General features: G+C 45.4%; 1 protein-coding gene across 3 annotated transcripts in view; it reads left to right on the top strand.

Moving 5' to 3' along the window:
- Window positions 1-25,863, top strand: part of LMF1 (lipase maturation factor 1) — a 206,732-nt gene that overhangs the window by 80,332 nt on the left and 100,537 nt on the right. For all 3 annotated transcript variants that reach the window (XM_052773477.1, XM_052773478.1, XM_052773479.1), the window contains one exon: window positions 2,672-2,737. In XM_052773477.1, the coding sequence (XP_052629437.1) occupies window positions 2,672-2,737 (66 nt within the window). The remainder of the gene's footprint in view (window positions 1-2,671; window positions 2,738-25,863) is intronic.

Raw genomic sequence — 25,863 nt, 5'->3', positions numbered from 1 at the left:
TCCTTATCAATCACTTCTGTAAAATAATGATTACCCTTTACTATATCTCCTTGTTCTTCCTTGGTTGTTATGATGGTGTCGATTTGCTCTGTTGCATCTCTAGCATTTGCCTCTGCGCGGTGATGCTTTTCCTGCAGCCGATACTCGATGCTGAGAGCTGGAGGGACCTGTGCTGTCTATCTGGCGTTTTCTTCGTTGACCAGAGGACGGTATTGTGTACAAATGGCCCTGCCGGGGGGAGCTTTCATCCTGCTCCAGGAGATGTGCCATCAGGAGTTTGGGCTTTTACTGCCTTAACTCTACCAGGTTCTCCAGGTTTATTCTTGGCTAAAAATTACAGGATGTAAATTGTCTGGATTCTTGGATTTTGAAAATGTGTAATAGTTTCTGTTTACTGTCCTCTTCAGTTAGTATTGGCATGAGAAATACTTCATTTTTTTTATGACTAGGGAAAAAAAGGAAAAATAATTTGGAACAGCAGATGGGCGAAATCTGCTTGAACTCAGCAACGTGCCTGATAACAGATATAATTTAAGGCTGTAAACAGCCCTATTGAAGGCTGTTGGGGTCACCCCTATTCACAAAGACATACGTGTCTAAACATCATCTGGTATAAGGCTGAGACCAAGAAAGGTGCCTATTTCCTATTAATTTACCTGCCAAATAAGCTTGTAACTATTTTTGTGGATCTTTGCTTAAGAAAGTCTGTGTTGTTAAGCCCAAAGTCCAGCTAACTTCTTATATTGTCTCTGATAGCAGCCATTAACAGGTGCTTGGGGAGGAATATAAAACATAAAGTGATCTTCTGGGGCAGGTCTTGGCAATTAAATGGTTGAGGGACTTTCCGGGGAGGAGGCTGTATTCAGAAGTTACCCCGAGCCTGTCCTCTGGGAACGTGCCTCATTCCTTTTGAACACATTTGTACTTTTGGCTCCCATAAAGTAAATGATTTGCTGTGTGGAAACATACATCTTTTGTTCATTTCTAAACCTGCTACTCGATCTCTCCATCAGATTGCCTTTACGTCCTGTATCAGGAGAAATGGTCAATAATCGTTCCCAGTTGACGGTTTCTGTATCGGTCAGGAGTTACTAGACTCTGTCCTCTCTTTTCCATGCTCGACAGCCCTGGGCTCTCGGACATCACACAGCCCAGACACAGCCTTGGGAACTGGGTATTTGCTTGTGAGATCTGGACAGGTTTGGGCAGGTCTTTAACTGGAATCTGGAATTTTTCTTGAGCCCCAAACCTGCTAAACTTTGTTTAATGCTGCATGTGAAGATTTTTTTAGCAATTTGGATGAAACTAATAGGCCAGGATGTGCCATAGTGCTGGAAATTCCTCCTCCTCCTCTGAGCTCTCAGATTTTAGCACTGAAACGTCACTGCTCTCTTCCTGAAAACCTTCCCTACTGCAAATGTAAAGAAGCTTCAGGGTGCTCCTGGTGTAGCCAGCAATGGGTCCTTGCAGAAACTCCCTGTATTTTTCTACTAAGGCAGGAACGTTATAATTAGGGGCAATGTCAGAGGTAGGCAAATACCCCCTAATTGTATGCAGATGATAGACCCGGTTCAACCTTTTGACTAGTGAAGCTTTCCTCAATTTGGGATATTGTGATCCTAATCAGGGACCTTTCCACCATACATCAAAGCCATCAGGCTGAAGCCGCATACCTTCAGGCTGGCACGGCTTGATTGCAAGGCTTCCTGCTAGCAGGCTCATCTCTGGCCAGGTGTCTTTCCTGCTGTGGACGACTGATTCCTTTCTACTCTTCGTCATTGAGGCAAAGAAATTTAATCCCAATATTACTGCCAGCCCTGGAATGGACCCACTGATTTGGAAATTTCACCCTCTTGTTGCCCTGAAATATCAATGCACAGCAACCTCTGATACCTGCTTATTTCATTGCCAACCTCTAACCTAAGGTGGAGGAGACCTGTCATTAGCACATTCATCTGTGTTTAGATCTGTCAGCTTCCTTCCCCTTCTCCTCTTTTGTTTCTCTAATTACTTTGATTGCATCTCTGCACCCAGCTCAGGGCTGGTGAGGCTGCGGGGTCCCCATCCCAGTCTGGGTCACTATTTCCTTTTCCATAGGCAGCAGAGGCGGCTTTGCGAGAGGGAGATAATTGGGTCTGGATTTTAAAATTGTGAACGCAGCTGTGTTTAGGTCTGCAGGTAACTTTTCAGTCTGTTACACAAAGACGTCCCAGTGGCAGAGCCTGTTTTTTCCTATTGCTTCTTGATGCTCCGCACCTCCCTGCCTCGTACCCAGCAATGCTGGAAGCCGATGCTGGGAGCCCTGGGCTGCTCGTAGCTGCTCTGCAAAGGCTCAGGTGTGGGTAAGGCGTCTTCCAGCACCCTTTAAGTGACGTGGCATATTCCACAAGGATTTTGTGTCAAATTTTCAGTAAACAGGCAGTGGAAGGAGTCATGTTGGAGTTCTCATTGCATTATGTTCCCTCGGGGACAACAGCTGGGCCTGGGGTGCAGATGTGCCGTGGGTCTCCGGGGGGTTGTTCCAGCCTCTGCACTTCCCTGCCCTTAGAGGCTCTCCCTGTAGTTCAACCGGAGTATTTGGCATCTTGAGATAATACCTTGACATACAAAATAAAGTAAAATAAAATATTTGTGATGATATTTTTTTGTCTTTTCTTTTTTTTCTCCCCAGGGCCTGATTAAAATTCGAGGAGATCGCTGCTGGAGAGAGTTAACTTGCATGGATTATCACTACGAGGTGAGCAATCTGCACATTAAAACTGATTCCTCTTGTCTGCGTTACTTCGGTAGAAAGTTTTTCTCTAACCTTTTCTCTTCTGCCAGGCTGTTCTCCATGTTTTCTTTCTTTATCGTAGCCTTCTGTCTCTGGCAACACAGTCATGTCCATGTGCCAGCTTGGTGATGCTATTTTTCCCAACCACAGTCCTAAAAGACCAATTTCTCTCTTTCCCTCCCCTCACCATCATGGACTGATTCAGGAGCAAACCTGAGCCTCACTGAGAACTCCCTCAGTAAAAATGCTACAGGAAGGAACAGAAGGGAGTTTTCCGTAGCATTGTGCTGAATGCTTTCTGCTTATGCTTCCAAAATGTGGACATATGTAGACAGAAATAGAGCATCTCAGTGCTCTCCAAGATGCAGAGCACTAATCGTTGGCAATTCAGAATTACATGGTTTTATCTTTTTGACATCTGTTTCAGTGATTACATTGTGTTCTGATTATAAACTGTGGTATGTATTCTGGCTCTGAGTGTCGTCTCCTCTTTGATTACGGAGAGAGGAGCTCAGCTTCCCCTCTCTTTTTACCTATATTTTTGCATTTGCATTTTGTATAAACAGTGTTAAAAAAGAAAGAAATTGCTGCGTACAGCAACGCTCCACTGGGCGAGTAGCCCTGGTTTAATGAAGGAAACGATACTGAAGCAATATTCCCTTCTTTAGATTAACATCGCAGCCACTGCAAATTGCACACTGTGTTATAACGCCTCTGCTCTATAATCCATGTCCATCTAATGAGCGGGTGAGCGCGCCGCATCTGTTAGCACGAGGCTGCAAAGTCTCAGCCTGGCGCAGTTTCTGGTGCTGCGTTTGTCCCGTGTTGGTGAGACCCAGGTACCTCTTCGTGCCTCCACCACGCAGTTATTTTCGGCCAGCAGGCCTGAGCTGTGAGCCCCTGGAGATGTACCTGTGGGGTGACATTCTCAGCGGACCTTCATCACGTCTGGAAACCATTTCCCCCTTCCAATTAAACCTGGCAGAGCCTGACTTCTCTGACCTGCAGAACGTGTTCCAAGGTGTTGCCTATGAATTACTTTTTACAGGGTAGGCACGCTGAGCAGTGGAAACAGGGACGCTCGTACAGGACCTCTGTCTTTCCACAACTCGTGTGAAGAGAATTGCATGCGAGTGCCAGGGACCACGTTACCAGTCCTGTTACAGGATTGAGATTCCTCTCCCCAAAACAGGAAAAAAAAATCTATCAATTTGCCAGGCACTGACGCCTTTATTTTTTGCTCCTGTGACTGACTTAACTGGTTGCACGTTTTGAAATGGAATTTTGCAGGTCCAGAAAGCTGTATCTGCCCGTTCATCTTTAATGCTCCTTTTTTTGTTCTTATCGTTTACTTTTAATTGGGTTTCACCCACTGAATGCAAAGGTGGCCTTTTACAAAGGCTGCTGCTCGGTTAGCTCTTGTTGGACCATCGGTGTCCTGCTTCATTCTGAGTAAAACTTTGGATGCAGAGACCCTTCAGCGCTGCCGTTCTTAATCGCGGACACAAAGGTGGCTGCAGTAAATTGTCCTTTGGTTTTGCCTCGCAGCGCGAGGGCTCTGCTCCATGTGCTGCCAGGCACCTGGCAGCAGTCTGAGAAAGGCCAGCTCAAAGCGAGCCCCCCAGAATCCCCCGGCCGGCTCCGTTGGTGACCCCAGCCCGCAACAGTCAGCCTGCATAATCCCAAATATTTCAAATCAAAACCAGAATCAGTTCTGTGGCCCAGAAGGCTAATTAAGACCATTCCTGTCATATCCATAATGCAGGATCCCCAGCCTGTGCAAGTAATTGGGAACAGGGGCAGGGGCCAGATCACATTATCAATATCAATTATTTTAATCCGCACGAAAGAAGCTGCAATAAAAGGAAAATGAAAGAGGCCAAACTTTGTCTACCAGCGGTAACAGACAAAGGACTGCAATTCACCTGCTCATTTCAACCAGCCAGAGGGAGGAAGAAAAGGGTGAAGCTGAAGATACCTCTGTGAGGGAGGGAGGGAGCTAGGAATCTGCTCATAATTAGGATGATAAAACTGGGTATTGGACCAGCTCGTAAGTGGACCTGGGCCAAATGTAGTCTGCTGTGATGTATGTTGGCCACCCCAGCTCTCCTGTTCCAGTCCTGAACTGCAGTCCAAAATCTACATGAGCTTCTCTGCCAAGAGAATTAATGAAAACACATGGCCTCCATCTCTCGCATGGTGAGCGCGCCCTGGACTATTTATTTGTAGTAGAACCAGCAGCTATGCTCGTGGAAAATAACATTTCCACTTTTGTCAGGAATCGTGTATAAAATAGTAAAATGTTGTTATGGCTTGGGTAATTAAACGGAGCATATTTTTGCTCCCTCTTTCCTTTCTAATGTGCAGGGCCTAAATCCCACCCTTTATGGAGATCTGCTCCTCAACTGAAGACTCTCTGTTTAGAGGGCTTACGATCTGTGACGCTGTGTAATTTGGAGAGGGAAATGGCAGAACGCATGGTTTACATAGGAAAGGTATTTTCCTACCAGCCTAACTCTCCTCTGATCCCTGAGGAGCAGATGGGCTCCAGTAAGTATGGAAGAGAAAGGTAGACACTGATGGGGATGAGAAGACTTTCCTACACCACCATACACAGCCTGGCACATGGAAACTACCTGGAGGCTGGGATGAGGGGTGGGGGTAGAAACGCTCGGCGGATTAATCGTGGCTCTGGGTGCCAGGAGTCCTAAACTCTAATCCCAGCTTGGCAACACACTGTGAACAGGAAATTTAACCTCCTTCTGCATTAGTTTCTTTGCTAACGGGGCCAGAGGCTCCAAGGTAGGTGCGTGCGTTTGCAGCCTGGTGTGCGTGCAGGTCGGGGCTCCTGATGCCCATGGTACCCCGGAGCTTCACGGGCAGCAGTGGAAATGCATGAATAGTGCATGCTATTTTCATTAGCATGTGAAAATGGATGTGCCTGGGTGGTAACTGGCAGGTGAAGTCCTGGGGTCTGACATGCCGTGGGCTTTATTTATCATTTGTTGGGTTTGCCGTCGCTTCACTGCCGGCTGTGGTTAGATGGCTTTTATTCCTACAAGAAGCCCCAGTAAAAGGAAGGCTTTCGCTCAGTGGAACCTGTTCCTGATGCAGTTAATGCAGAGGGAAGCTGCTTCTGGGTTTTAGGTCTGTTTGTCATCATGATTATTAAGCATTTATCTACTGTGTACACAATGGTTTACAAATATGCGTGCAGCGGTTTGCAGACTGAAGCTAGATTTCCGCTTCCACTGGAGCGCATGGCTCGGATCCCGTGGCGTTCGGCGGCATCCCACCCGTTGGGCAAGACGGAGCAGCCTCGGTTCCCTGCTTGTGCGAGCAGGGAGATGTGGCCGAGCGTGTCCCCCTGCCCGTCCCTGCCTGCTCCAGAGGGCATCCCTCGGCCCCTACGGAGTGCAGCAGCTCCCTCCCATAGCCAGGCTCCCACGCGCACCAGGGAAGAAGTCTGCTACGGGAGGTTTTGTGCCACTCGGCCGTTTCTGGAGCTTGCGCAGCTTGCGGGACGTTGCCCGGGCATGGGCTGGAGCAGCTTTCTCACCGCTGTTAGTAGGTACCAGGTCTGTGAGCCAGGCGTGGGATTGGGGAGCACCAACTCGCTCCCCAGGGGCCTCTTACCACTCCCTCCTGTGCCAAGATTTATCTGGCCCGAGCTTTGCTAATTCTGGGTGTGCTGCTTAGCTGGCACAAGCACAATGTCTTAACATGCTCCAAACGGAGAAAATCCTCTTGTGCAAGACCCGTATTTTAAAATCTCCACACCAAACCTGCAGCTCTCCAGCCCTCGCGCTTGCACTGCAGAGCACCTTGCGACCATATGTCTTGGCACGGGCCAGGTTTGAGTGGCACAGGCAGGAGATGAGCATTTCTGACCCGCAGCCGGTCCAAATGGAGCCCGTGTTTTTGGCTGGTGGTGGTGGTCTTGGCAGAGCAGTTAAGCAGATAATCTTAGGGGTTTAGAAACGGGAGAGTCCTACATGGTCACATCTATGGCATCTCCCCGTATTCCACTGCAGAAGTAGTCCCTGTGGGATGCAATCCAGTGATGCGTTTTCCCTAACGGCTGCCAAAGTATTGTTGCTTTTTAATTACAGACAGATATCTTGTAAAATTCAGCCACCAACTGGTAGGAACAGCTGCCGAAGCAGCTGCTTGGGCAGGCGAGCGCACGGAGGGGAGCCCCGCTGGGCGTCCTCCTCCTCTGCCAGCTTTGCCCTGAAGCTGCTTGCGACCTGTTAAACACATCCAGGAGGTCCCTCGTGTCCTGGTGGCCTGTCCTCGGCTGGGCCAGTGCTGGGTGAAGCTCAGCAGAGGTGCGAGCCACTGCATGCACGGAACCTGTGGCCCTTCTGCTCACTACTGGAACAACTCGTATTTTATATTTTTACTTTTAAGTTCATTTTTTAAAGTGATGCTTTAAAGGGCATGCCTTGTATCTAAGAGTTTCTCAATGATTTGCATCCTTCGCTGCAGAAAGCAGGATAGGAAGGCAGACTTACTACTGAGACGAAGATGAGGCAGAGGGATAAAGGGAAAGGAAAACAAAAACCTGCTCCCAAAGCAGCAAAATCTTTGCCATCGTTGGAAGCAAGACCCAGGATTTGCTTGCTTGCTGTGGAGTTATCTGTAGGTGCTCAGGCTGGGTCAGCTGCCACGAAGCAGGAAAGTTTGGAGGACTTTGCTGAACCAGCCTCTACTTAATAACTGAGTCACATTTTAGTTCTGAATTTGTCAGTGCTGCTGAGAAAAGCTTTGTTCTTTACATAAGACACTGCACAGCCACAAAGGTCACTTCTTCTGATTTGTACAAATTGTTGCTAATTATTCTGTAACTGTTTTTCTTAAATAGAGGCTGTCAGTCAGTGCTCCAGCTTCTGGCATACAGCAGCTCTCCAGTTCCTGGAGAAGCTCTCCAGAGCACAATGTCTTTTGTACCTAATTACGGGCTTGCTGACTGATAGCTGTGCTGATAAGGATGAGAAGGAAGCTCTAACTGCTCTTTAACTGCCTCTTGATTTCTTTTCTCCCTTCTCTTCACTGTATTAGACCTTGTTAGACTTTTCATGTAGCTTTTTGCAACCTATTATGAAACAAAAAGTAAATAATATCTAGCAATTCATTTTGATAAATCAGAAAATGATCTGCTTTCATGATCTCTGATGTCTCAGGATGGGCTTTATTCCCACAGTTTGCATTGCTGGAAGCAAAAATCGTCCTAACAGCGAAGCAAATACTCGGATCTCATGCTCAAAATGTATGTTTTAAAGTTATAAATTAATATGAGGGAAAAGGTGCTGAATTAAACAGAAAACAAGAATATTTAAAAGAAGTAACCGTGCAAAGCATTTTGGAGATCTTCTTTTTAATAACATATAAAATATTTATGTAGCATCCTAAGTTTACAATCATTGGCCCTTTACAGAATTTTCTCCATTCTGAAGGCAATAAAGGTGGATCCTGTCAGGACTGATGGTCACAATAATGAATTAAGGCCAACAAAATGTATTCCCAAGCTGTGGCTTCGCTGTGGAACTCCCAAGTCTGGCCTGGCTATGGGAGCTCAGGTTTAACAGGAGGGCTTTCCAAAACTGATGTCTTCTGGGGGAAACACAGATCTTCCCCTTACAACAGCCACCAAAGGGAAACCAAAGAACCCACCTCGGTGTTTCTGGCACAGCGTGGCACCTTTCCCCCTTGCTGATATGAAAGGGTCTGGTTTTGTTTCACTGAACGCAGAATAATTTGTGTCTCTGCTCCTTCCTTTGTGCAGGGCGTGAACTTGCATGGTTTTCCTGATGGATTTTGCTGGTTCCCCTTGGGACAGGAGGTGATGGGTCGCAGCAGTTGAGTTAGTGAGATCAGGGCTGCTTGCGAGTCCCGGCGCATGTGTTATCAGATGAGGTTTGCTGCAGAATTGGTTGAGGCTTGGAGGAGGGACAAGATGCAGCCTTGACATGGGGAAATTTTACAGATTTTTCCAAAAGCATTTGAAAAGGGTGTGGAAGGTGGGGTGAGCTCAATGCTGCTGGACACGTGGCTGTGAGCCCAAGACGACTGCCTGCCCTCAGCCTCTGGGAGGGTTTTAAGAAGTGACCATGGGATTTGGTAGATGTGCTGTGGGTTTCTGGGGTTGCTCCCAGCCTGCCGTTACTTGAAACAGTAAAATTTGTACTCTGGAAGATATGTTTCTGTGAAATATGAGTGAAGTGAGTTGCGGTCCATCTCTGCCCTCACTGGACAACTTGCCAGGTAGAAGCCAAAGTCGTTGTTGATGAGTCCTCTGTAAGAAGAGCAAGGAGGAAACAAGGTTCTGCCCATGGTGGATTATAAATGCAGTTTGTTTTCATCTCCTGTTGTTAGAGCAAACTGTTCTTTGAGTTAAGGCGACTGATAGCAAAAGGAAGAGCACGCTTGTGTTCAGCTTTTTTTTTTTCCATTTGGTCATAAGTCTTGAAAAATGACCTTTTCGGAGGCATAAGTGAAAAAGCAGTTGTCCTCATTCACACATATGAAGGGCTGCTTAGTGTGGATTTGAAGCTGAGGATTAGGTGCTTTCTTCTGGTTTTTGGTGATTTGCATGATGTCAGTGCTAGCAGTGGAAGAAGGGCCAATTCCTGACCTTGCCTGTGATCAATTAAGTAACAAGATCCATCATAAGGTAAGTGCATGAAGCAATAATATTGGCAGATAAATGTCAACACGACATCAAAAGCTTATTATGCTGTATCTGGATTTTGTATCAGGCTGCTGCAAGAAGGTCTCTATCTGAGACAGGTTTTCAGATGAATCCCAGGTGCTCTATGTTGGATGCAAGATATCTTTGAATGCGATTTGCTAGAAATGTTTGTTATCCCCAACTTTGGGCTGGGCTCTGTTGTTCTAATAATAGTTAAATGTGCACACCACTTAAAAAAAGAGAGGGAGCAAATGCTTTTAAAGGCAGAATTTGTGCTCAGCTTGGGAAGACAGGTATTGCTAGGTTTGCCCAGGTTGGGTTTACTGGCAGAAGCACAAGCAGAGATTCAGTGACTATATAACTTCCAGCTGAGCACTTCTCGGAAGGAGGCCTGGTTTTCCAGAGTTTGGGCGCTGGCAGCGGGTTCTGCTGCAGACGATCAGCCCTTCTGAAAATGAGGTCTGAGCTCTCAAAAGCTGCGAAGCAGTAAATTTTCAGAAGTGTAACTGTCCTTGTGGAATTGCAATTTTAGAAGACATAATGGTAAATAATGACATTTATGCCCAGTCATGCTGCTTTTTAAAAAGTGAAAAGGAATACAGGTCTTCTGCAGTCAAAGGATGCTCCAGAAGAACTAGGGTGATTAATAACTTTGGACCTTAAGCAGAACAAAAGCAGATTTCTCCTACTTGCAGGGACATGGTAGGTGATATTTTATTCCAAGCAGAGTAGGCAGGGAAGCTGCTTTCCAGAGTCATGCGCTCGTGAGAGCATAGGTTTAGTGTCAGCCAGTGTTTGGTTGAGGAGTCTGGCTTGTATTACCCTGAACAGCAAACATGACAGACGAATGGTAAGTGGATTCCCAACCACCTCAAAGTCAGCATCAGTTCAGCTATCGTCTTCATCGGGACGAGGATCCTGGCAGTGAATTTAGGAGAAGGGGGAGGAGTGTCTGGTCAGAGAACTATCGAAATAAAAGGTAGAGCTGCAAATCAGCATCATAAAGCAGACCCAGCATCTTTGGCCCAGGCTCAGGAAACCACATACTACTGAAGTAAATTGGATGTACGCAGGTGCTGAGAGAGAAACTTTCAAAATAGCTTTAAAAGGAAACTAAAGGCAGGATTGGAGGGATGGGATAAGCAAGCAGTAAGTGAGCTCTCCCAGACGCCAGCTACCATGGGTGGCAGAGCGCCGGGTTTGCTGTGGGATTTTATTTATCTCTGCGATGTAATCCAAGAACTGCTTTTCTCCGTGCGTTTCTTCACCAAAAGTAACTGTATTAAAACAATCAAAAATAAAGTGAGCAACCTCTGTGATTCTCACTTTGGTATAAACCAAGCAGGTTAGTGGCACCTGCCACTTGGGTCACCCACTGCTTCCCACCAGTTGCCCCAGCTTTCCTCTGATTTCCAGCAATATTAAAACAAAATAGGATAAACTAGCAAAAGTTTAGTGGAAATGCCCCCCAGGTAACTTTCTGTTGTGAGCCTTTTGAGGTTTTTTGAGGCGTAGGAAGACATTATCCCTCCCCACTGCCGGGATCAGCAGCAGAACTGTCAGTCACACACTATAAATGCATTGGGAATATGCCAATACCGTTTTCAGCAGTAATACAATTCCTCTTCCTGGATTCTTTTCTGTTTTTCTTAAGGATTTGTTTTAAGCCTGGTGAAAGCTTCCTGTACAACTATTGGATTTCATCTCTTCGTTACACTCTCCCACTGTTTCAAACTCGTTTACAGACCACCCAGGACCCTCATCACTCGCCTTAAGTATTCTCTTTTCTCTTCCTCCCTCCTCCACCCATTTGGTCTTTTTCAATCCTAATCAGATTAATCCTTAGAACCCACTTCGCAGCCTCTTAATCAGCTCTCCATGCTCTGACCCTGTATGTGGCTTTTATCCTGCTGGCCAGCTTCTCCAGCGGACAGGAACGATGGAGCCCATCGCTTCCCTCTGCCTACCAGGGGCTGTGGGGAATAATCTACTGCTCATGAAATGTTCAGGACCCAGGAGGTTTGTCAGCTTTGAAGATAACAGAGGCAATGCTCCGATAATTATTTAAATTGTGGATTTATGAGCTAGTTAATGGTGGGTTTTAAGAAATCTGCAAAGAGAAGAAAGATGACAAATTTCAGTGCTATCTGGAAGACAGAAACGAGAGGGGAAAATGATAGAAGAAAATTTAAGAGCTTTCCAGTCTTTCCAAGTATCATGTCTGTTATCTCTCTTGCTTTATGGACAAGAATTGCCCGGTTGGCCTCCCCGATGTGGTGTCAGCAACTCCTCTGTTTCTACCACGGCATCTCGGTCCTCCAGGTTCCACAACCACGTCCACCAGGCAGGACTGGCTGCCTGGCCCGGGACCCTCTGCCGTGGTGGGGCAGCCTCGACACCCGGCTTGGGACTTGCTCAGACCTTGCCCAGAGCCCTCACACAGGCGTACCCACCCCCGCATACTCCAAATAGTCAAAACGAGTCTCCATGGCAATAAGTATAATGATTTTTTATCATCCTTCATGGCACGCGTGGACGTTAAATACTGTCTTTTCTGGTCCTCTACATAGCAACATGCTGGCTGCAGTCTAGGGAGAGTTGGTCTTCTCATTCATTCCCACCTTCCCCTGTGTTTGTAGGGGATTAACCATCATTCCAGTTCCCTTGCTTCTGAGACCTTTGGGATGATGCAAAGTGTTGGTGTCTGCCAAAATGTAGTGCTCTTCTTTTTCTGTAATGTTTGCTCTCAGCGGTCCAGAAGTCTAAGCGAAACTGAAACTAGAACACTGCAATTTCATGTAGTATCAGCTGCAAAATGGTGCATGCAGAGCTCCAACGTACAATTAAATTATCCAAAAACCAGCCTACATCCTTGCCATCTGCTTTTCCAGGGAAAGCAAAATAATTACATGCTTTTAATTGCAGATAGAGTTTAAACAAATAGGGTGTTGGTTTACAAGCTGGTGCTTTCTTCTTTGGAGATCAGGTTACATTTTCATCAGATTATGAAAACATGCTACTGTTTCATCTCTTTCTTTGACTATTAAATGTGTTAGATTGTTTAATGAATTTTTGCATAGTAGAGAAGTCTGTCCTAATTTAATAAGTAAAATATTGAATTTGTTGCCTACAAAATAGCAGGCGCACAAAAAAGTTCTGAAGAAGCTGCATTCCCAGTGGTGGGTGTGTTTGTGCATCTCTCCTCCTTTAGTCTCTTACTAGGATTTTCTTACAGGAATAACCATAAGAAGCTATTCCAGTTCTCAGGTTAACACTGTGTTAATTATTGCACGTACCAAAAGTTGTAAGTAAGTTCAGCGTGAAGTTTTATTTCCACAGAAATGTTGGTCTATCCAGGAGAAAGACCAGCCATTGGCAGAATTTCATAAGTAGTCGAGCCCTTCCGTTTACTGGTAAAAGTTCGAATTACTTGCATAGCTTCTATTTACATTTAATTTATGCTGTTTCCATGCAATTCTCTGTGTTTTCAAACTTTCCATGTTGAACATAAATACTTGATTTGACTTGCAGCACACAGATGTCACTTCAGTAGTCGAGGGGCTGATGGCCGGATACAATTCCCATACACATTTCCCTCCCTACTGTAGATCAGTAAGAATTCCACGTATTTCTCCAATGCATTTTTTTTCTGTCTTGCAACTATTACAGTGCTCACAGCAAGCCCTCGTAACTCTGTAAAAAGAAGAATACGGCGTTAGGATGGTGCACGAATGAGTTAATAGTAAGTCTCTGCTGTGGTGTTTTGCTCCAAAGTCGTGTGCGCCAAACTGACCTTTAATCTTGGAATATAAATCACTTTCCAGTCCTATTATTTGTAAAATCCTACAGGCTTGCAAATGCACAAAAGAAGCCTTTGTCTCTTATTAATTTAATTTATAGGTTAAAGTTTCAAATCAGTGGCAAGCAAAAGCTGATTTACTATTCACTTCAGGAATTGCTGTTCTGGAAAGCACGGCATTTGCTACACTGCCTAGAAATTGTGATATGTAATTAGGAGCTTCTGTAATTATATATAATGTAATATAATTTGCTTATCTTTTTTGGTATGTATTATACATAAAAGCTGGGAGGGTAACTCAATGTGGATTAGCTCTTTCAACCCTAAAAACTCGACAGATCAGTAAAGCCACTGGTTTTTGTCTTACTCTATTAACATTGTGGCAGGATCAAAGTTTTCAAGCATTTGAAGTTGCTGCCCTTTTCTTTTACCTATAGAATCATCCCATCATCTCTTGTACAATGCCATCTGTGCTGCAACAAAAAATAGCCACTTCTGTGACAAAATTTAGATAAAAGCAGTATGGAGCTTTTTCCCGTTAGTTTAAAACAAGATAACCATTCCTATTTTTTTAATTTGATTTAAGCTATGAAATTCCCATGTGGAGTCAGATGTGGGACACTGGTTTCTGTTCCCAGAGCTGGGAGTATTCCCATCTGCAGTTCAGACCCATTTCTTCCACTTCGTGGGATTTCTAGTTAAACAATTTTCTAATCAAGTTTTCTAGTCTGTCTCAAAATAACTTGAGACAAAGAAATAAAACTTTTTCATAACCCTGGTGTCATACCACATTCCAGGGTAAAAGCTTTGACCGCTCAAGGTGCTCACTAGAAGCTTTTACCTCTTCACCAATTTACGTGGAAAAGTAGGGATAGTGAATTTTTGCCCTTGCAAGCATTATGGAAATATTTGTATTAAAATTGGCATTTATCTTACTCATATTCATGAATTCACTTATCTATATTTTCCAAGGATCATATTCTTCCTCCTTCCTTTCAGCCTGGCCGTCTCGATGGCTAAAAGGGATTTTATTGCTTTAGCGTTAATCAAGACATTTGACAGAATTGAACTGGATCCTGTCCAATTAGACTGAGACAATATTGAATTTCGAACTGTCATGTTGGATCCATTTGAATGTAACACAAGCTTGTCGGTCTCTGCAATCAATACATCGGTTTAATAATCCCAGCCCGAGGTGAATGAATGCCCACCTTTCCCCCGCAGCCGTGGACGGTGACTGAAGTCGGTGAAGCTGTGCCTGGGCTGCGTGCTAGGGTTTCCCGTCGGCTGCCGAGGGCACTGAACAAAAGCTCTGGGGGACAAGCAGGGAGAAGGTTTTTTTTCTTCTTCTTAGAGCCACGTTCAATGAACTAGCCTTCCTCAAGGAACCTGCTAACATCTGGAGGCTTGCTGCTGGTTCCCCTCTTCCCCCGGGCTTGGCACTCCAAGGTGTTGGCTGCCTTGGTGAGTTGGGACCAGCACCCCTTCTTCCCCTTAGGAGTATAGATATAAGGAAGAAATTTTTCACTATTTCTACAACTTTTTATGATGAGGGTGGTGAAACAGTGGAGCAGGTTGCCCACAGAGGTGGTAGATGCCCCATCCCTGGGAACATTCCAGGTCAGGTTGAACAGGGCTCTGAGCAACCTGATCTAGTTGAAGATGTCCCTGCTTGTTGCAGGGGGGTTGGACTAGATGACCTTTAAAGGTCCTTTCCAACCCAAACCAGTCTATGTTTCTATGATTCTGTTACTGCTTTTTTAAATTCTGGGTGCCAGGCCATCCCCGCTCACGTGGAGGAGAGCATGGGGAGACATTAACCAGCAACTGCTGGAGCTGAGCAAATTCTGTTCTGCAAATAATACTATTAAAGAGCATTTACTGAAATATAAAATGAGAGTTGGCTTTAATACCCACTTGTCTAACTGCATCGCTTGCCACAAAGAACGTGTAGGTTTGTTGGTAGCTCAAGGGCCTTGCAACAGTCTTCATCTTGTTTGATAAAATTTCCTGTCATCTGTCTAAGGAGTAGAAATAGTATCCCACGCAGGAGGTGGCCCACGCTCTGTGTGAGATGAGTTAGGATTGGTAAGTCCTTAAGGCAATAGTTGCAATTAACAGTTTGCAGGCAGCCCACAATGGAAATCTGCTTGAATGTGTTATCCTTGGCCCCAAGGCAAATAAGTCAAATATTTTAATTCAAGGAGTTAATTGCGATTTTAGCAGCTTTTCAATACCAAGTTTGGCAGATGATGTGAAACGCTGTCCTGCTCTACTCTCAGCCAAATGACTAGGAACACCGGTGCAGATGTTGAAACCAGTCATGAGCAAGAAGAGGCTGGGAATGTTTCTTGACTCGTTATGTCATTCATTAATGATTTTTTAGTGTTGCTGCCATACTTTAAGTTGCTGAAAATCATCATAAAGAGTATTTCCAGCAACTACAAAAAGAGAGCCTCATGAGCATGGTCAGATCCTGAGACCTCTAACCAGTAGCTGCCAGCTCAGAGTGCCGTCTCCTTTTGCCCTTGCTCACCGGCTCTGTTGGTAAACAGAGCTGATAGATGTTTCACAGCCTGTTCCTCCTTTTGAACATTGAACCTGAACTATCTGAGTGCACAAGGGATTGACAGGAGAGAGCAGGAGCCAAAGAACACTGCAGTAACCTCTTTTTTCTGCCAAAAGAAGTGAAAGGATAATGTAGCATGTAGTTATCAAAGGGTAGTTTTCTCAAAGCCGGTCAAACCTGACTTTCCTAATTGAACTTTGGTTTTATTATATAGAGAGCAACTCGCTTTTGTAACTAGCTGAGATTAAAGTTCACATGAGGGTGCCTCTCCGAATTCCTGCACCCCTGGTCAGGGGTGCTGACCTTGGTTGTGGGTGCTGTCGTTAGGGGAGATTCTTCTTCTAGCAGTTCTTGTCCCAACCTTGATTCTACCGGAGGACGCGTGGGAAGGTCCTATAGAGATTGTCAAAGAGAGACTGAGGGTGCCAGGGAAGGATCAACACCCGAAACCCTCCAAGGGGAGGCAGCTGACCCCTCTCCGTGTCAGGGTGCCCCAGTTGGCTCCTAAAGGGCTCCTAAAGGGATGCTCTTCTGCTAAAAGTGTTTTCCTTCTGCCGGCGGTCCCCACGCAGTAGCCTTGCAGGGCAGGAGGCAGTTGTGAGGGGTTGGGGAGCTCACCATTTCTTGGCCAAATCCTGCTGGGATGCAGCTTGTAAGAGGTGCTGAGCATTTCCAGCAGGTTGATCCCTTTGTTTCCCAGAAACCTGCACACACACAGTTTTAAAAGGGCAATCCTTTAATTCTTTAAGCCACTAGTCTGAATTTCACCATGGTCTGTGAATTTGTCGTCATTGAGAATTTCCTTTAGAAGTTTCGTAAGAAATGTAACCAGAAATATGTCTTTAAAAAGCAGTTTTTCTCCATTAATGCATTTCACTTCTGCAAAATGTTTGATCGTTAGTATTCCTCTGTGTATGTTTGTGTGCAATTTTCATCAAGTTGCTCCAGCCGTACATTTTCCTAACCACGAGCAGGATCTAACAGTGCTTTTTATAACTCCCTTTTGCAGTTATCCGTGCCAAATATGCAGCAGCAACACACATGACCCAACTGTGCTACCAGCAGACAAGCATTAGCTGATTACCTTGGGGGGATGTAAAGGCCAGCAGTAGTTAACAAACATGGCCGGTTAGCTGCTTAAATATTGGAGATTTGCTTTCTATTGTTTTATTACTCCTGTAAGTCTCGGCAGTATGATTAACATCAAGCCCATCACTTTCCTCGTTACTGTAATGAGTTTATCAAGCTGATGGGTAAGGGTGGAGGGGAGTTCCTGGGGATGATGGAGTGCAATGCTGCACGGACATGAAAGCCATGTGTGTTGCGTTATGTAATTAAATGCAAAACTTTCTCAACTAGAAAGTACTTCTGAGATTTGTAGCTGATATGTTTTCTTGTTTGTGGGACAGCTGTAGGTAAAAGGAAAAGCTGCGGTCAGAAGGACTGTAAAAGATCAGTACGGGGAGGTTTTTTGTTGCCTTTTTTTTACTTCTGAAATAGAAGATCTTCTGAAGGTGGCAGTTTAGCAACTCGAGTGCTTTTGAGGATTTTAACCATGGCTTTGTCCTGTTTAGTGACTTCGTATCTATACCCCATATTAATTATTGGGTCTTACTCTTCTTCCTAGCTAGAATAACTGAAGAGTAACCCAGCGCAGAGGGTCAGGAGGCAGGAGTGGGACCCCGCAAGGCTCGAAGGGCACGAGGGAGAAGCTGAAGCACAGGAGCAGGTATTTACCCGCAGGTTTTACTCCTTGCTCGGCACCGTCTCCTGTTTTGTCTGACAAGGATGAGTCCAGGTTTCATTTTAAGTGATTTGCCTCCAGCAAATCTCAGAGGAGCTCACGCCAGGCTTGAGACCTTTCAGCCTATCTCCCTCTGAGAGTACTTTCTCTGGGCAATAATACGGGCTTTTAGCAGGGTTGCCTCTACATCAAGCATGGTATGGGTTTAATTTGCTAGTTAAGATGTTACTGACTTCTCCTAGATTTCTAATGTTTCCCCTTCTACGAAATCTTATATGTCACCTATATAGGAGCCGTTTTGGCTGGGGGTTTTTAGGAGAGCACTCAGGAATTTCTTACTGTTTCTCTGGCACTTTAGTTCAATTTACACTGTACGCTAAAGAAATAGTTCCCTTTAGGTTAGGATAGGTTACACGCTCTCCTCCATGGAAGAACAAAGGACTGTCTGTTACAGCGAGCATGGTTATAAGTTGGGAGGTGATGCTGCAGACGGTGAGGATGCGAGACAGGATTTTGGGGGTGTATATCACATTTAGGGGGTTGACGAGCAGTGAGAGCATAGCAATAAAAGAGGACGCAACAACCCCTTAAATACTGGAAATCTAGAAGTAAATTAAATTATTAAAGCTCAGGGTGTTGGCTGCATTGTTGTTTCCTATAGGGACCCTGTAGCAGCCCTTTGTGGTTTGGGGAGGCTGGATCCTGTGGTCCTCGCTTGCTGAGAGGGGCCAGCGGGGTCAGGCGGGTCGTTGCTGCCCTTAGGCTGTATTGGTGCCTGTAAAGAGCTCTGCCCTCCTCCGGAGGCCGGACGGACTCATCCAGCTCCATGGAGTCTGTTGATGCTGAGCTTAACTTGCTGCTTTGTACCAGATTTGGGGTTTTTTAGTGCTGCTGAGGTGCTGGTCTAATGCTGTGGCTAAAGGCAATGGCCAAAACTGGGTGAAATCACTTCATTTTTTTGTTAGCATCAGTTATTTAACCATATCTTCATGGGGAACGTGAGGTTTTGCCTTCCCCTAAGTTGTCCTAGGTGGTCCCCAGCGTACTGCAACTTTTGCTGCTTTTTCGGTCACATCCTCTCCGATGGCTGCAGGCTGATAGAGCCTATCTTTGCGTCTCGGTGGCAGGGGAGCCCTGCACAGGGCGTGCTTTGACATTCCCAGGAATGCATGAAATAAAAGCACTATATAGCCATAACTGTGATGTCTTTTCATGCAGACTTGTAGTCCACCTCCTTTTTAGAGCCCGCTGGAGATGCGCTCCGTGGCCTGGTGTTCGTGTGCCTCTGGTGCGTGCAAACCTCTGCACAGTAGCAAGCTCTGACCTCTCTTGCAGGACTTTTCACGCTGGGAAAAATGAACCCCCATGGACCCTTAATAGGTGTTTTCATGTTTGGTTTAAGGAGGCTCCACAACATGCTGGTTTTATGGGTATTGCATTTGTGTGCACCAGAGCTGGGTTTAGGGTCCCTCAGGGATGAATGGCCCAGTTACTGCCCAAGTCTTTTCTTCCAGAAGTTGTGTTTAGAGGTAAAGCAGCTGTAAATTTGTATAATTTCTCCTCTGCCATCAGACACTGCTGCTGGAGTATAGGATTGAAGGCCACAAAAAAGCTAGGCAGTGACTTTTACCTTGGAGTAGTGGTTGAAATGATGACTTGAAGTTTGTTTCTCCTGCTGTTAACATAACTGCTGCCTTTGATCCCAAAGAGTAGCTAGAGCAGACCTGGGCATGCGTTGCTGAAGATGTTGAGGTTTCAGCACCTGATACCGTGCAATGAGTGTTGACTTCTTAGATCTCCTCCTGCTCCTCTTAGACAATCCCAGGCCTATGCCCTTACCCTGTACCTGGTTTGCCCAGTGCAAACATGGATTTTCATGGGTTTTGAGGATGAGACCCAGATCCAGGGAGTCGTTCTGGAACGTCATCCACACGATGACCAAAAACCAGAAGCCATCCCGGGTGTGGTAGCCAGTATAGTCAGCTAGGGAGGCAAGGAGAGCAAGATTCTGTCTGAAGCCAGATGGGTACACAGAGCTTGAAAATAATTGCCAATTGCTCAGTAGAGCATCCGACTTGACACGCTTGTTCTTAGGGGGAACTTCCAGCAGCCTTCCTTCACCCATGGCTCCCAGAGGAGTTGTCCCTGTATCTAGTTGCCACTTTCTAAGCCCCTGTTTCTTGAAGATGATTGCCCCTTTGCCAGCCGGTAGATTCGAGCCCAGCCTGCCCGAGGTAATGCCAGACCTTGCGCTTCTGTTCTGCAGTTTGTAAAATGGCTTAGGAAAGAGTAAGCACCGTGAAAAAGAGGAGATGGGTCTCATTGTGGAACCAAGAGATCATACGTGTCTGATGTGTGCTGTATGAGTACATGCCAGAAAGGTGACAGCCAGGTGCCATGGGAATATTTGATTTTTAGCCAAAACATGCTCTCGTAAAAGCAGCTTGGGAAGAATTCCTTGTAGCGTGCATATGTTCACCTTGGTCCTGAGCGTGCAGTGTGCTGGCCATCAGTGTGTCCAGGGAGACTCAGTCAGACGTCAGTGGGTAGTAATTAACTCACTGTTTAGTATTGTACATTATTAATGGTTTTGTGGCTTCTGAGAGAGCCCGACTCTGGATTACTGTTTTTTTATTTAGTCCATTAAGAAAGCTTGCTTCAGGATTTGGTTCTACCTGTTGAAAGAATTTATTATAAAAGATATTGAGAGCTTTGTCTTGTTTCGTTTACAGATTTCATGGGATAAATTGTATCCATGTTACGGGACCATGAATGTATGTCTATGACACCAGCTGTTTTTGATAAAATATAAAATGGCCTGTCTCAAGTAAATTAAACACAAATTTTACGAAACAATTATGCATCGGCCTTTTCATTCCCTTCCCTCAAAGTTTGAATTTAATTTTATTGCTTGAGATTTAGCAGAAATTTAATACTTTATCTTCTTCTGAAGAATGAACCATCTCTCCGAGGCCCAGCATTCCTTTGGCTGTACAGCATGGATTTGGGGTTCCAAGCACAGCTTATGTTTTGCCAAATTTAAGTTACTCTGTACCCAAGCTGCCCGAGTTTAGTGGATGGTTAAAACTTTTGAAGTTTGCTCAAGAATGTGCTTTACGTTTAGTTGCATGGCAGGAAAGATTCCTCCTTTTTAATTTTTCATTTAAAGCAGCCTTTGGTCAGAAAGCCAAACTCAACCAAGACGTCATGAGCCACTAATCTTTCAAAATGCTGGGTTAGGCCTGCAGAGGTATCTGTTTATTCAATAAGGATCCAAGACTTATCTTTATTGAAAGAAAGTCATTTAGAGCCACTGATGCAGCACTTAGTTTTGCGGTTATTAGATGAGCATCTAATCTGCTCTGCAGTGGGGACGTAGTCCTCCAACTTTACTAATGATAGGAATTTCATTAGTGTCTGTGCGGCTCCGGTGTAATAAATACTTCCACGTGTGAGTGTTTTGACAGTTCAGGATAGGAGTTTTATGGACGTTTGTGCGTAAAGGCATCCGCTAGCACAGGATCATTTGATGTATGATTGAAACAAAATGTGATCGGTGTTGCTGGAGAAGGAAAACCTGGCACACAGGTGGAAGGGGAAGAGGGTTTAGAGGGTGTTGTGGGCATGGCTGAAGCCTGGGAAACCCTGAGGTACCATGGCATTGGTGTCACGGGAAATGTGGTGGGTCAAGAATATTGAAATGGGATGTCGTGGAAGAGGAGGACACGCAGAGGCAGATCTGTAGGAAACCAGGCTTTGGAGCTTCAGCTCCTGATGGCACAGCTCTCATGGCTTTTGGCACTGTTTGCTGCAGGCAGGAGATCTGCATCCCAGGAGATAAAACTGGGAAGGAAGCTAATACTGTTGAAGCATTCAGCAGATGCACCCAGGAGCTCCCTCCTGGCTCAGACCATGGCCTGGGTCCAGAGATCGGGCTGCTTCATATGTTGTAGAGCCGCTGGCTTAGGCTGTCTCTAGGAGTGCCATCTAGTGCTTCCCTATAGTACTGGAGCATCCCAAACCCTTCGTTTTGGAGAAAGTAAGGCCTCCGTTGGCTTCTTTTGTTGTGTTAAACCAAGGACTTGTGGAAAGCTAGGTACTTTGGTTCTAAGTTTCTTTGGAGGCTTGATGTTTGTCTTCTGCTCGGCATGGGTTTCTGGATTGAGTGCGAGATGTGAAGTGGAAATCTCCTCAAACAGGTCTACGTGCATACTGCAAAATTAGCTTGTATTGCTGTCCTCTGTGTTTGAGAAGGGGAGCATCCCTGCAGGGACTCAAGCGTAGTTAGGCAAAGGCAAACAGTCCCCTCTTCCCTTGACTTTGGGATCACAGCGCGGAGCTGGGGACAGACGATGGGTTCGCCTTCCTGGGGGTGCCCGCTGTAGCTCCCAAACTGCAAAAGTTAATTTGTTAGAGACAGGCTCTGGTGTGACAACTGTCAAACCGTGAACACGCTCTGTATTAGCGAATATGGTTGACTGTGGTCTTTATGATATGCTGCTCTGTGGAGTCACCTCCTTGATATTAACGCTGTGGGGTAGAACTCTTGGCTTTAAATGCTTATTTCCAGTCTGCTCGCTCAAAGAATGTCCTTTGTTCCTGTAAACTAAAATTGTGCAGTTTCTGTGGAAGGATAGTGCCCTGGGCTATCTCGTAGGAGGGTTGAGGTGGGTGGAAGAATGATCACATTATTCCCCGTAGACATGTGGTTAACTGCACATGTGGAGGGGCTGCTTTTATGGGCGCGGGTGTCTGCGAGAACGACAGGGTTTCTTCTGATTTGCAGGGGGAGGAGGGGGGGAGCAGTTTGGGTTTGCCCCAAAGGGCTTCACCCCAAAGGTTATCATGATTTTGTAGCATTTGCCCTCGGTGAGTTTGGCTCTCACGTGAAGGTCCCCAGCTCCCTATCGACACATTTGCAGGCAACTCTGAATTGCGTCGCTTTTTGTGAGTTTGTGCCAGAGCTGTATTATTTTAATGTGGCTGTTAGCGTGTAAATCTGTCCGTATTGCGGCATATAAACAACAGCGTTTTCCCTTTACAGTTTTAAAAAAAACACAGCGTTGTTTATTCCTCTGGTTTTTGTCCAGTAACGCTGGGCATCTCCTGCCTGAATGCGAAGGCTGAGAAAGCAAGTCCCATTTTAAAATGAAATAGGAGATTGTCTGCCTTTTGATATTTGAAGTAATTCCATTTCTCGTGCTTTTCTAGAGGGTGTTCTTGGGTTAGCGAGCTGGTACAGTGATGATTCGATTAGGGGTGAGCGCTGGATACGGGGACTCTCAAAGGCAGGGACAAGGCTTTCCGCATGGGACGCTCTCTGGCAGGTCCCCGAGGCATGCGGCGCTGGCAGGAAAGCCATTGTAAAGCCATTAAAGGTGTCACGCTTCTTATCTGCTTTTTGTTTATTAAAAAAAAAAAAAAAAGGCTACAAATAAAGCAGTGTCACAAGATCCTACTTGTAATTGAGGGTCCTAAATTAATTAGCTATGGTGAATGTTCTGCATGGCTTTCTCTCTCCTCTGAAGAAGGACCCCTTTGTGCATCACGGCTGAAGGCTGCCCGGGCAGGATCCACACATGAAATACCTGAGGGCATCACGGGGCCTTTTCCTCCCTCTCTTATTTTCACACTTCTCTTCCCCTTTCCCTGCCTGTCCCTTCAAATTCTTTGGACGGGAGGATTTCCTAACATCTCTTTTCAGCGTCGCTTCCTCTTTGGCTCCCTCATGTTTCCCTTAATGCCTCTAAAACCCACAGTAGTAGTAGTGTTACCCCGGTGTTTGATTTTTAACATCGGAGTTGATGCCGTGGATTTCCAGACCTCCGCGGGCTGGTAGATGCAGCTGATCCTTTTCCAGGGTCCGACGCTGCTCCTCTCACACCTCTCCGTTGGTTTGACCACTGTGACTGTCAGGTTTTAAGTGATGTGCTGCTTGTGCTCCTCTGCTGTGCCTCTTAATTTGGGACTTACGGGTTTCTCTTTAGATTTGCTTTTTGTAGCCAGTTCCGTCCTTTTTTTGTGATGTTCGACACTGTTTTGCTCTTCGTTTGTTGACTGAGCTCTGGCTTTCAAGAGTACTGGCAGGAGCAAGTCTGGATTTCGCTGGTGTTGGGGGTTTCTGCCTTTTTTCTATTCAGTCTCTTCAGTTTTTTTCCAGTGACTCCTGCATAGCAAATTCAAATCTACAGACAGTAGCTGTTAACCTTGAAAATACAATTGTATTTTATATAATGATATTTTATACAATTTATATTTTTAAATTACAATTTAAAATAATTAATCAACAGACTCAAGGCCCTTCCAGATTTTACGTTTAATTTGTGCTTCCTGATCGTACAGGACAGGGTTCTGCCCTCGCAGTGCATGCACGAGCTTTTCCCCACTCAACACCCCCTTTTGCTTGGGGATCCGCAGCTGAGGAGCAGAGCTGCTGGCAGATGAGGAATGTGTCCATCAGCCCCGAAATAAATCAGGATGGGAAGTGTGTCGGGGAAGCTAATCCACCAGCTGTTCCACCAAGCTGTCACTGATCGCTCAAAGACAAGAATTAGACCAATATAATAAATACGGGGACGTTGTTCTGCAGACACAGGTTGTCTCCATTCCTCGTAAGGGGAGGTGTTGAGCCAAGCTCCGTGCAGAGCATTCCCGATAGCTGAGCATTCCTGATAGCTGAGCATCCTCTAGGAGCGGCCCCCCTTTTTCCGACGGGTATGTGCTTTCATCAGAAACACGCTCTGCTGCGCCAGGAGCTCCTCCAGCCACTGCTATGTTAATGTAGGTAACCTTGAAGAGGGGTAAATCCAGTGAAAACCCGTTCCCCCGCAGCCAACCTACCAGTGCAATCTGGGAACCTGACTATAATCTGTTCCAGTTGTAAACTTACAATCAGTCCTCACCCTACTACCCTTTTAATACTTTTGGGGCTGTTTAAGCTAAATCTGCTCAGCATGAGTATAATCTTATTTTACTGTTCAATGCAATGTTGTTGCAAGCAGGCCAGGCTAATTAAACTCCACAGCCGCTTGTGTACTGACACTTTTGATAGAGTAACTGGAGTAATTCATGTTTAAATCCAACAGCCAGCCGAGCCAGGGCTGACATTGGAGACATATTTCATAGAGCAGTAATGAGCCTAAATTTCAGGTATGCGTCCTCTTCCCCAGCCCTCAACAATATGGCTGCAACACACTGTTTACTCAAGGAAATTAAAGCCAGCAATGTGCATGCTGTGTTTTTTTTATTTGTTTTTTTGTGTTAAAAAAAAAAACCCAACAAAAAACCCCTCACGACACCCTCCCTGACTGTTAAAGTTCGTGCATGATTGATTTTAGTGGGTGGATTAAAAGAGCAAATCTTTTTTACCACGTTCCAAATCATACATCAGAAATCATAGGGGAGACATTTCTGCCCTGAGAGTGGGGCGTATGTTATCCCAGTTTTAATTGTGAGGCCTGGATGCGTGCAAACTGTTTCTTAACGTAATTGGATGAGGGTCACTGGCTGCCCTGAGATATATGGGCACACTAATCAGAGAATAATTTCAACCAAGGTTGAAGTTGCCAGTAAAAGTTGTAAAAGTTAATTTTATAGGAGTTTGTACAGAATATCAGCGAGCAGTTTTGTAGTTATGGTTTATTTGCTTTGTCTAGTGACATTTTTATTATGTTTTATTATTATTATTTGTGTTTTAAATGCAATTTTGGGCAGAGGGGAAGAGAGTGGAGGGAGCACTGACCTGATTAGCAGCTGGAGCAGCGTGTGCAGATGGATCAGCCAAAGTAGGAGGTATTCATACACTGATGTGAACTGCCCTAGTCACAACCAGAATTAAATCAAGTTGCAGGATGATTTATATATTTTTACCCTTATATTCTTTCCTTTGATTTCCAACAAGTGGTAAAGCCCATCCAGAATGTATTAAATAAGTGGGTTTATATATGCCATAGCCTATTGCTCTGTAAGGATGAAACGCTTTCAAACTGCTGTCCTCGGCCGAGCCCTGCAGGAACGGCAGGCAGGGAAGGTGGGACGTGGTTCACGTGGTGGGAACGCACACATTTTGGGATGTCTGCGGGACAGCAAATGCAGAGAGCAGTCGGTTTGGAACTTCATCAAACCCATCTCAGAAGATAGTTTTTGTGTTAGAACTATGCGAGTCCTTCCTTAATCTGCCCCTAATAATGTTAGATTGTGTGGTTCCCATTAGTATTAATAGATATGGCTGAAACCCAATGTCGTCAGGTATAGATTGCTTCCATTTATATTCTTATTTCAGGTG

Source organism: Harpia harpyja, chromosome 21, assembly GCF_026419915.1.
Source record: "Harpia harpyja isolate bHarHar1 chromosome 21, bHarHar1 primary haplotype, whole genome shotgun sequence".
Lineage (NCBI taxonomy): Eukaryota > Metazoa > Chordata > Aves > Accipitriformes > Accipitridae > Harpia > Harpia harpyja.
The sequence above is the reverse complement of the archived record's forward strand: the minus strand, read 5'-3'. Positions and strand labels throughout refer to the sequence as shown.